Consider the following 12,968-nt stretch of genomic DNA (forward strand, 5'->3'; position numbering starts at 1 on the left):
TTTTGGGGAGGCGTTTATACCGTTCCGCGTTTAGTAAAATTGATAAAGCAGTTTTATTCGTCGGGTCAGTACGATTACAGCGATATCTCATTTATATCATTTTTTTATGTTTTGGCGCTTTTATACGATAAAAACTCTTTTATAGAAAAAGTAATTATTTTGGTATCGCTTTATTCTCAGGACTATAACTTTTTTATTTTTTTGCTGATGATGCTGTATGGTGGCTCGTTTTTTGCGCGACAAGATGACGTTTTCAGCGGTACCATGGTTATTTATATCAGTCTTTTTGATCACGTGTTATTCCACTTTTTGTTTGGCAGTATGATAATAAAGCGTTGTTTTTTGCCTCGTTTTTTTTTTTTTTTCTTACGGTGTTTACTGAAGGGGTTAACTAGTGGGCCAGTTTTATAGGTCGGGTCGTTACGGACGTGGCGATACTAAATATGTGTACTTTTATTGTTTTTTTATTATTATTTAGATAAAGAATTGTATTTATGGGAATAATATTTTTCTTTTCATTATTTTGGAATATTTTTATTTTTTTTTACACATTTGGAAAATTTTTTTTTAACTTTTTTACTTTGCCCCAGGGGGGGACAATACAGATCGGTGATCTAACAGTTTGCATAGCACTCTGACAGATCACCGATCTGAGAGGAGTGCACGCTGCTTCACAGTGCCTGCTCTGAGCAGGCTTCTGTGAAGCCACCTCCCTCCCTGCAGGACCCGGATCCGCGGCCATCTTGGATCCGGGTCTGGAGCAGGCAGGGAGGGAGGTAAGACCCTCGCAGCAACGCGATCACATCGCGTTGCTGCGGGGGGCTCAGGGAAGCCCGCAGGGAGCCCCCTCCCTGCGCGATGCTTCCCTGCACCGCCGGCACATCGCGATCATGTTTGATCGCGGTGTGCCGGGGGTTAATGTGCCGGGGGCGGTCCGTGACCGCTCCTGGCACATAGTGCCGGATGTCAGCTGCGATATGCAGCTGACACCCGGCCGCGTATGACGTACTATCCCGTCGGTGGTCATACGGGCCCACCCCACCTCGACGGGATAGTACGTCAGATGTCAGGAAGGGGTTAATCTAAGACTTTCACCCAGGTCTTCCCGGATAATTTAACCCCTTGTTTGAACTTGCTTATCCGTGCATGGACTAGACACGGACTTATTAGTTTCCAGCGTTCTCAAGTATAGACTGTGCTTTACAGACTGTCTGCTGATTGCATTTCTCTCTGAGTTTTCCTACAGACTTGTTAAGTTGTTAAAGTGTTATGGACTTGAGTTTTCTCTGCACTTGTTTGAAGCACCGTGTGTATTCAATATAGACTTTTCACCTACAAACTGCGTTCAGTATTGTCTTGTTCCACACAAAGAGACTCCTGAGTTCCCCAGTATAAGTGTTACAGGCTGCTTACATGCAGGCTATGCAGCAGAGTCGATATTTTCAGCAGACAGTGGCGGCATATCCACCTGTGCCAACACTGTCATGCTTGACCTCAATGCTGAGCTCTGCTGCATACCATTGCATGGGCACCTCCATTACAAGCACTGCCGGACATCACTACAGCACCACCACCATGCCGAGTGATGTTGGACAGCCCACCACCACCACCACCATGACAACTGCTGCTCCTGCTTGGACCTCCTCCACTGCCTCCACCATGCAGCAGCAGGACCCAGGCATGGGCTTCCGCTTCACCACCACCATGATGCAGCAGGGCCCTGGCATGGCCTTCCACTCCACCACCACCATGGTGCAGCAGGACCCTGACATGGCCTTCCACTCCACCACCACCACGATGCAGCAGGACCCAGGCATGGCCTTCCCCACCACCACCATGCAGCAGCAGGACCCTGGCATGGCCTTCCGCTCCACCACCACCACGATGCAGCAGGACTCAGGCATGGCCTTCCCCACTACCATGCAGCAGCAGGACTCTGGCATGGCTGTCCGCTCTATGAGCACAATGCAGCAGCCCTACCCTGACAGGTCACCCACCACGACCAGGCTGCAACAAATGAGCCCACCGAGGCAACCCAGACTTACACGTAGATCCCAAAAAGGGAAAAAAATAAAAAGCAGCTGACTATCTGTATTCCTCCACCCTCACCTCCCAAAGTGTCTGTAATGTCAGGTTTGTCTCACCCTTCCAGTGTGTCTCAGCCCTCTCATGCATCAAGCCCCATCCCCAAACTCCCAGATCCCACTACTTTGATTGCCCCTTCTCCTGCCACCCCTGCGTCATCCACACTTAGCCAGGCCTCACAGCTACACACCCCCCAGTTCCGTCACTCTACCCCAAGCAGGCCCAGTTAAATTTTTTTTTGATTAAAAAATAAATAATAATGTTTTTTGCCCCCAATAATGTTTGGTCATTTGTGTATTTCGCCGCCGACAACACACACCATGCGCCTAATAAAACACTGCGCCGCACACTATATGTTTTTGCCAACTCATAGCTCCAGTAGTTATTAAGTACAAGACTGCAGCTTTGTGTGTTTGGTATAGAGCTATGAGGTGGCAAAAAAGAAATATAACTTGTATTTTCTCCATAATCTCTTCAGTCTGATTAATCTGTGTCGCAGACTGAAGAGAAAATGGCGGTAATACAAAGCAGAACTATACTCAACAGGTCTTGTGTCATTAATAGTAAGTTCATGATGCACAAAACTCTGCATCTTGAACTCATTATTTATGACACCTGACCTGGTGAGTAGAGAACTGCCTTGTATAACCTCCATTTATTTCTTCAGAGTACGTAATCTATTTCACACAAACCGAAGAGATGATGGAGGTCATACAAGACATATCTATACTCACCTGAACATATGTCAGAAATAGTGAATTCATGAGGCTTATTTGTGCATCATGAATTCATTATTTACGACACCTGACTTGATGAGTGTAGATCTGCTTTGTATTATACCTCCATCGTCTCTTCAGTCTGCGTCCAATAGATACTGCAGAACAGAATCAGGACGTAATGATGTCAACTACCTTACCACTAACAACCTAAGTGGTTTTTAGAAGAAATACATAGGAGACTCAGTCAAGATATCGAAACACAAAGTTTATTAACAAAAAATATTAGTAACATTTAAAACATAACTGGTACAGACCCAAACCCAACAGAACATTTTACACAATATTGTCTTGCCATGCCACACGTCCAATATCAGAATCAAAATAGGCAGCAAATTGGTCCCGCATGTGGCCAACTTCAACAGTTGACCGCAGTGGGTGATGCTGGTAATCTGGCAATGGGTTTGCAACTGGTTCATCCAGTTCAATGTTGGGTTGCTCCTTAGCCATTATGTAATTGTGGAGAACCACACAGGCTTTGACCACCTCATCGACTGTCTCCATTTTACGATTAATGCTGTCTCAAGAATGCACCATTTTGAAACTAAAATCCCAAAGGTACACTCTACTGTTCTTCGGGCCCTGGTCAGTCTCTAGTTATAAATCCTTTTGGTGTGGTTCAAGTCCCAACTGGAATATGGCTTCAGTAGGTTTTCACACATCTGAAAGGCCTCATCCCCAACCATAACAAATGGCATCGGTGGGCCTTGAGTGTTGAGGAGAGGTCGTGACAGTGGAAAATTAAAATTTTTGCCATACACACGTCGGCCCATATCAGAGTTCTTGAAAGTCTGTGAGTCATTGCCACGGCCAAAGGCTCCAATGTCCACAGTGATGAAGCGACAGTCCGCATCTGCTATTGCCATGAGCACAACAGAAAAATATTTTTTGTAGTTGAAGTACTCCAATCCAGTTCTGGCGGGTTTGATAATGCGTATGTGCTTTCCATCGACTTCTCCCAAACAATTAAGGAAATCACACACACTCCAGAATTTTTCTGCAATTTCCATCCACATGTCCTCCATGGGTAGGGGTATAAATTCATCCCGGGTAACGTTCCACAAAGCCCGCCTGGTGTCCACAACTATTCCAGACAGGGTGGAAATTCAAAGCCGGTACTGAAAGTGGAGGGATGATAAGCTCTCTCCGGTTGCCTGAAATCTGAAATAAAATAAAAAAATAAAATTACCATTAATTCCACTTATGGTGGTGTTTAGCTAAAGACATAAAGGAAAATAAAAGAATACATGGCAGACCAACAATAATTATGACTGGCATTTGTTTAGAATTATTACGTACCTTAATGTAACCAGGAGACGTTCCTCTGCTGGAATCACTCTACGGAGCTGGGTGTCCTGTCTCCGGATGGCTCCTTGGACATGACCAAGCAATTCCCGGAAAGAGTCTTGAGACATCCTGGTATATTCCTGGAATTTGTCCGGGTTGGCTGTCATGATCTCAATGGCAAGAGAACATAGCATCAGCATATATAGGAACTAGCTCTTGGAAGATGGAAACTGAGCTGACCATGAACTAAACCTAACGCACAACTAGCAGTGGCCGGGTAGCATGCCTACGTTGATTCTAGATGCCCAGCACCAGCCGGAGGACTAAATAAAGCTAGCAGAGGAAAATATTAGTCCTAGCTCACCTCTAGAGAAATACCCCGAAAGGAGACAGAGGCCCCCCACATGTATTGGCGGTGAGTTAAGATGAAATAACAAACGTAGTATGAAAATAGGTTTAGCAAATTTGAGGTCCACTTACTACATAGCAGAAGACAGAAAGGACACTTTCATGGTCAGCTGAAAACCCTATCAAAACACCATCCAGAAATTACTTTAAAACTCTGGCATTAACTCATAACACCAGAGTGGCAATTCCTGTTCACAAGAGCTTTCCAGACACAGTAACGAAACTACAGCTGTGAACTGGAACAAAAATGCAAAAACAAACATGGACAAGAGTCCAACTTATCTAGTAGTTGTCTAGGAGCAGGAACAAGCACAGAGAGGCTTCTGATAACATTGTTGACCGGCAAGCAACTAACAGAGAAGCAAGGTTATATAGCGACTCCCACAACTTGATGGGAACAGGTGAACAGAGAAGATGAAGACACCAGTTCAATTCCACCAGTAGCCACCGGGGGAGCCCAGAATCCAAATTCACAACAGTACCCCCCCCTCAAGGAGGGGGCACCGAACCCTCACCAGAACCACCAGGGCGATCAGGATGGGCCCTATGAAAGGCACGAACCAGATCAGAGGCATGAACATCAGATGCATTCACCCAAGAATTATCCTCCTGGCCGTATCCCTTCCACTTGACCAGATACTGGAGTCTCCGTCTGGAAACACGGGAGTCTAAGATTTTCTCCACAACGTACTCCAACTCACCCTCAACCAACACCGGAGCAGGAGGCTCAACGGAAGGCACAACCGGTACCTCATACCTGCGCAATAATGACCGATGAAAAACGTTATGAATAGAAAAGGATGCAGGGAGGTCCAAACGGAAGGAAACAGGGTTAAGGATCTCCAATATCTTATACGGGCCGATGAACCGAGGCTTAAACTTAGGAGAAGAGACCCTCATAGGGACAAAACGAGAAGACAACCACACCAAATCCCCAACACAAAGCCGAGGACCAACACGACGGTGGCGGTTGGCAAAAAGCTGAGTCTTCTCCTGGGACAACCTCAAATTGTCCACCACCTGCCCCCAGATCTGATGCAATCTCTCCACCACAGCATCCACTCCAGGACAATCCGAAGATTCCACCTGACCAGAGGAAAATCGAGGATGAAACCCCGAATTACAGAAAAACGGGGACACCAAAGTGGCAGAGCTGGCCCGATTATTGAGAGCGAACTCCGCCAATGGCAAAAAAGCAACCCAATCATCCTGGTCAGCAGACACAAAACACCTCAGATATGTCTCCAGGGTCTGATTAGTCCGCTCGGTCTGGCCATTCGTCTGAGGATGGAAAGCGGACGAAAAAGATAAATCTATGCCCATCCTAGCACAGAATGCCCGCCAAAATCTAGACACGAATTGGGTCCCTCTGTCAGAAATGATATTCTCAGGAATACCATGCAAACGAACAACATTTTGAAAAAACAGAGGAACCAACTCGGAAGAAGAAGGCAACTTGGGCAGAGGAACCAAATGGACCATCTTAGAAAAACGGTCACACACCACCCAGATGACAGACATCTTCTGAGAAACCGGCAGATCTGAAATAAAATCCATCGAGATGTGCGTCCAAGGCCTCTTAGGAATAGGCAAGGGCAACAATAATCCACTAGCCCGAGAACAACAAGGCTTGGCCCGAGCACAAACGTCACAAGACTGCACAAAGCCTCGCACATCTCGTGACAGGGAAGGCCACCAGAAGGACCTTGCCACCAAATCCCTGGTACCAAAAATGCCAGGATGACCTGCCAACGCAGAAGAATGAACCTCAGAGATGACTCTACTGGTCCAATCATCAGGAACAAACAGTTTATCAGGTGGGCAACGATCAGGTCTATCCGCCTGAAACTCCTGCAAGGCCCGCCGCAGGTCTGGAGAAACGGCTGACAATACCACTCCATCCTTAAGGATACCTGTGGGCTCAGAGTTACCAGGCGAGTCAGGCTCAAAACTCCTAGAAAGGGCATCCGCCTTAACATTCTTAGAACCCGGTAGGTATGACACCACAAAATTAAACCGAGAGAAAAATAATGACCAGCGCGCCTGTCTAGGATTCAGGCGCCTGGCGGTCTCAAGATAAATCAAATTTTTGTGGTCAGTCAATACCACCACCTGATGTCTGGCCCCCTCAAGCCAATGGCGCCACTCCTCAAAAGCCCACTTCATGGCCAAAAGCTCCCGATTCCCAACATCATAATTCCGCTCAGCGGGCGAAAATTTACGGGAAAAGAAGGCACAAGGCCTCATCACGGAGCAGTCAGAACTTTTCTGCGACAACACTGCCCCAGCTCCGATCTCAGAAGCGTCGACCTCAACCTGAAAAGGTAGAGCAACATCAGGCTGACGCAACACAGGGGCAGAGGAAAAACGGCGCTTAAGCTCCCGAAAGGCCTCCACAGCATCAGGGGACCAATCAGCAACATCAGCACCCTTCTTAGTCAAATCGGTCAATGGCTTAGCAATATCCAAAAAACCAGCAATAAATCGACGATAAAAGTTAGCAAAGCCCAAAAATTTCTGAAGACTCTTAAGAGAAGAGGGCTGCGTCCAATCACAAATGGCTTGAACCTTGACAGGATCCATTTCAATGGAAGAGGGGGAAAAAATATATCCCAAAAAGGAAATCCTCTGTACCCCAAAAACACACTTAGAACCCTTCACACACAAAGAATTAGACCGCAAAACCTGAAAAACCCTCCTGACTTGCTGGACATGAGAGTCCCAGTCATCCGAAAAAATCAGAATATCATCCAGATACACAATCATAAATTTATCCAAATAATCGCGAAAAATATCATGCATAAAGGACTGGAAAACTGACGGAGCATTTGAAAGACCAAAAGGCATCACTAAATACTCAAAGTGGCCCTCGGGCGTATTAAATGCGGTTTTCCACTCATCCCCCTGCCTGATTCGCACCAAATTATACGCCCCCCGAAGGTCAATCTTAGAGAACCACTTGGCCCCCTTTATGCGAGCAAACAAATCCGTCAGCAACGGCAATGGGTATTGATATTTAACAGTGATTTTATTCAAAAGCCGATAATCAATACATGGTCTCAAAGAGCCGTCTTTTTTTGACACAAAGAAAAAACCGGCTCCTAAGGGAGATGACGATGGACGAATATGTCCCTTTTCCAAGGACTCCTTTATATATTCTCGCATAGCAGCATGTTCAGGCACAGACAGATTAAATAAACGACCCTTTGGGTATTTACTACCCGGGATTAAATCTATGGCACAATCGCACTCTCGGTGCGGAGGTAACGAACCAAGCTTGGATTCTTCAAAGACGTCACGATAGTCAGACAGGAACTCAGGAATTTCAGAGGGAATAGATGATGAAATGGAAACCACAGGTACATCCCCATGAGCCCCCTTACATCCCCAGCTCAACACAGACATAGCTCTCCAGTCGAGGACTGGGTTGTGAGATTGCAGCCAAGGCAATCCTAACACCAAATCATCATGTAGATTATACAGCACCAGAAAGCGAATAATCTCCTGGTGATCCGGATTAATACGCATAGTTACTTGTGTCCAGTATTGTGGTTTATTATTAGCCAATGGGGTGGAGTCAATCCCCTTCAGAGGAATAGGAGTCTCCAAAGGCTCTAAATCATACCCACAGCGTTTGGCAAAGGACCAATCCATAAGACTCAAAGCGGCGCCAGAGTCGACATAGGCGTCCGTGGTAATAGATGACAAAGAGCAAATCAGGGTCACAGATAGAATAAACTTAGACGGTAAGGTGCAAATGGAAACAGATTTACCAAGCTTTTTAGTGCGCTTAGAGCATGCTGATATAACATGAGTAGAATCACCACAATAGAAACACAACCCATTTTTCCGTCTAAAATTCTGCCGCTCGCTTCGGGACAGAATTCTATCACACTGCATACTCTCTGGCGACCTCTCAGTGGAAACCGCCAGATGGTGCACTGGTTTGCGCTCCCGCAGACGCCTATCGATCTGAATAGCCATTGTCATGGACTCATTCAGACCCGCAGGCACAGGGAACCCCACCATAACATCCTTAATGGCATCAGAGAGACCCTCTCTGAAAGTCGCCGCCAGGGCGCACTCATTCCACTGAGTAAGCACAGACCATTTACGGAATCTTTGGCAGTAAATTTCCGCTTCATCTTGCCCCTGAGATAGGGACATCAAAGTTTTTTCTGCCTGAAGCTCCAAATGAGGTTCGTCATAAAGCAACCCCAAGGCCAGAAAAAACGCATCCACATTGAGCAACGCAGGATCCCCTGGTGTCAATGAAAAAGCCCAGTCTTGAGGGTCGCCCCGGAGCAAGGAAATCACAATCCTGACCTGCTGTGCAGGGTCTCCAGCAGAGCGAGATTTCAGGGACAAAAATAATTTGCAATTATTTCGAAAATTCTGAAACCCGGATCTATTCCCCGAGAAAAATTCCGGCAAAGGAATTCTCGGCTCAGATACAGGTGCATGACAAACAAAATCTTGCAAATTTTGTACTTTCGTGGCGAGATTATTCAAACCTGCAGTTACACTCTGAAGATCCATTACAAACAGGTGGACACAGAGCCATTCAAGGGTTAAGAGGAGGTAAGAAGCAGCTAGACAGCAATTAAGGGCTAGGCAGCAAAACTCTGAAGGGAAAAAAAAAAAAAAAAAAAAAATTTCCCTTAAACACTTCTCTATCTCCTGCTTCAGCCCAAACAATTAACACTTTGTTGGCCGGTCAAACTGTCATGATCTCAATGGCAAGAGAACATAGCATCAGCATATATAGGAACTAGCTCTTGGAAGATGGAAACTGAGCTGACCATGAACTAAACCTAACGCACAACTAGCAGTGGCCGGGTAGCATGCCTACGTTGATTCTAGATGCCCAGCACCAGCCGGAGGACTAATAAAGCTAGCAGAGGAAAATATTAGTCCTAGCTCACCTCTAGAGAAATACCCCGAAAGGAGACAGAGGCCCCCCACATGTATTGGCGGTGAGTTAAGATGAAATAACAAACGTAGTATGAAAATAGGTTTAGCAAATTTGAGGTCCACTTACTACATAGCAGAAGACAGAAAGGACACTTTCATGGTCAGCTGAAAACCCTATCAAAACACCATCCAGAAATTACTTTAAAACTCTGGCATTAACTCATAACACCAGAGTGGCAATTCCTGTTCACAAGAGCTTTCCAGACACAGTAACGAAACTACAGCTGTGAACTGGAACAAAAATGCAAAAACAAACATGGACAAGAGTCCAACTTATCTAGTAGTTGTCTAGGAGCAGGAACAAGCACAGAGAGGCTTCTGATAACATTGTTGACCGGCAAGCAACTAACAGAGAAGCAAGGTTATATAGCGACTCCCACAACTTGATGGGAACAGGTGAACAGAGAAGATGAAGACACCAGTTCAATTCCACCAGTAGCCACCGGGGGAGCCCAGAATCCAAATTCACAACAGTTGGCATTAAGCTCGCCATATAGCGTGTGATAGGCTCCACGGCTCTCTCGGAGTTCAATAATGGGGTGTCTCCAAAAACGCTGACGCCATGTCCTTCTCTGTCATTCTATAGTTCTCTATTTCCTTGTTGCTCCCAAGCAAACACACAGGCAAGAAACAGCTTGATGCTTAAATCCAGGTTGAAATAAAAGCTCTCCATGCGAAGATCCATCATGACACAGGATACAGTAGCAAACTGTTAAGATTTCAGCAGTCCAAGGGTATATATACAGTATATAGATATCCCATAATACACGCCCAATGTAGTCCCATTGGCGGTGTCTGTTTATCTAGATTTTTCTCCTGTTAAATTTTCCACCATGCGCACAGAAAATGCGAACACTTGCAAAACGCATGAAAAAGTGTGTAAACCCCGCGTTTTTTAACCACATGTGTTACCTTATGCGTCTAAAAACCGCTGCATTTGTACGCGTTTGCATGCGGTTTTTCGTGCGTTTGAGGTTGCAACGCAAATGTGAAACAAGCCTTACTGGGACAGTGTGAAATCTTTTCTAAGCAATAGTAAAAGAATCCAAAAATAGTAAAAGAATCCTAGAAATGTATTATTAACCACTTAATAAATGTCCCAAGTGATAAAGCAGATTCAGGATCAATTACGTTTTGCATCAAATGTGTAATAACTATTGTTATTAATCGTAAAACAATCTGGATCAATAATCATTGTGTCTTTGTGCATCTACAGGGATGAGCTTTATTTCAGTTACTCAATAGTTTCTTTTTTTACAATTAAGAATGTGGATAATTCCATCTCTTTAAACCTCAAGTCACTGGTCAAGATGGCTTCTTGTTTTACTTCCCTCATTGAAATGGTGCATGGGCCACTTCCCTTTTGAGTAATATTCGTTAACTGTTTTCTGCTGAATAATTTGCCAGGTAAGGACAATTTTACTCTATCCATTTTTAGACCCAATATTCTGTGAATGTCACTATTTCTTAAACTGTATATAATAGGGTTTAGCATAGGTGTAAAAACAGTATATAAGAGAGATAAACCTTTATATATTTCATTGCTTTCAATGGCTGGTGGGGCAATATACATGAAAATCAATGTTCCATAGAAAAGTGACACAACCAGAAGATGGGCGGCACACGTGGAAAATGCTTTTTGTTTGGCGATTGTAGAAGAAAATCTCAGAATTGTACCTATAATAGCAGTGTAGGATAACATAATCATGGCAGAAGAACCCAGCACTATAGCTGAGGCGAAGAAAAACAATAATAGTCTACTGGTCGAGGTGTCTGTGCAAGAAAGTTCGAAAAGCTTCAAGGACTCACAGAAAAAATGGTTGATTTCACTGGGTCCACAAAATACTAACTTGGAGACCATCAGTAAAGGCAATAATGAGCCAAAAAGGCCAGTCAACCAGCATAGCAGTGAGAGACAGGTACACACAGAGCTTCTCATGACAATAGAGTAGTGCAGAGGATGACATATGGCTAAATATCGATCATATGCCATAATAGAGAGAAGTAGACATTCCGTGCTACCAAACGAACTGCAAAAGTAGAGCTGCAGCAGACACTTAGTGTGAGATATTGTTTTATTTGCAGATAAAATATGTACAAGAGTCTGAGGAATGATAACTGTTGTGTAGCATATCTCGGTGAAAGAGAAGTTGCCAAGGAGTATGTACATGGGATTTTGTAATTGATGGCTTATGCAAACCAATATTGCAATTAATGCATTTCCAAAGAGAATGAAGATGTAGATGAGAAAAATGGCCAAGAACAGGAATATTTGCTGGTAAGTGGAAATAAGAAATCCTTGGAAGTGGAACTCATGGATAGAAGAATGGTTGTCTAGAGGACTTTCTATATTCTGATCTGCCTTATATGATCTCATATCAAAAAGAAGAGAGTATTGTAAGAATACATTCAAACTGACCAATTTAGCTTTCTTACCAAAATATAATATTTGGTTAGATTGTTAATTAAATCACATCTATATCTAGGTGTGTATACATATAAATAATAAAATAAATGCAATAAAATGCTGTGATTTGGACACTGCACAACCTAGGTTTATAAGCACCAATTTTGACAAGCTGTTATTTATCTTTTTCTTTGTGACCTCAGTTGATTTTCATCACGTTAATTGTGGTACAGGGAATTAAGTACTCCTAGTCCTGCATTGTGTCATAAAATTAATTATATATCATCATCGGTTAACCTTTTAACGACTGCTGATATGCATTAAAACGGTGGCCACTAACGGGCATTATTCCCTCAATGCTGTTTTATAATGGCGATCAGGAATAAGGGTATAGCGCCCACCAGAGTTCAAAAATCTCTGGGGTCTCAGCATTCAAGAGTTGCTGAGATCCTGGAGGACATGATCAGGGCTGGATTTTCCGGTCCACAATCGGAATAAATTAATAACGGCGATGAAGTTAAAAAAAGTGTGTCCACTATTAAAATCATTTCCCAGTTTCTCTGTCTTCTAATATGATATACATGTCAGAGGAGAGAGAAAAGATATCTCCAAGCACTCCTGGCACTTCTGCCATCCCTGGTCCTTCGCCACCTCTGCTTGAAAAAAAAATGGTGGGCACATACGAACTCACTGGCCCTGAGATCTCCCGGTTGGTAACCGGCAACAGCAGGGATTTTTCCTATTGCAGCCTTTTGATCTCTGTGGACCTATCGCTGTAATCAAAAGACAGTAATTGCTAAATCATTCCCCTGTGTCATCCCCTTAAATTATTTATAAGTGATGAGCGAGTATACTCGTTGCTCGGGTTTTCCCGAGCACCCTCAGTGGTCTCTGAGAATTTGTGACTGCTTGGAGATTTAGTTTTTGTTGACGCAGCTGCATGATTTATGCCTGCTAGCCAGCCAGAGTATATGTGAGAGTTGCCTGGTTGCTAGGGAATCCCCTCATGTAATCAGGCTGTCTAGCAGCCG

General features: G+C 44.4%; 1 protein-coding gene across 1 annotated transcript; it reads right to left on the bottom strand.

Annotated features, from left to right (window-relative positions):
- Positions 1-10,764: 10,764 nt before the first annotated feature.
- LOC143794718 (olfactory receptor 6N1-like) lies at positions 10,765-11,907 on the bottom strand. Its single transcript, XM_077280970.1, has one exon. The coding sequence runs from the start codon at positions 11,905-11,907 to the stop codon at positions 10,765-10,767; it is 1,143 nt and encodes a 380-aa protein (XP_077137085.1).
- Between the last annotated feature and the right edge of the window lie 1,061 nt (positions 11,908-12,968).

This window comes from Ranitomeya variabilis, chromosome 1 (assembly GCF_051348905.1).
Source record: "Ranitomeya variabilis isolate aRanVar5 chromosome 1, aRanVar5.hap1, whole genome shotgun sequence".
Lineage (NCBI taxonomy): Eukaryota > Metazoa > Chordata > Amphibia > Anura > Dendrobatidae > Ranitomeya > Ranitomeya variabilis.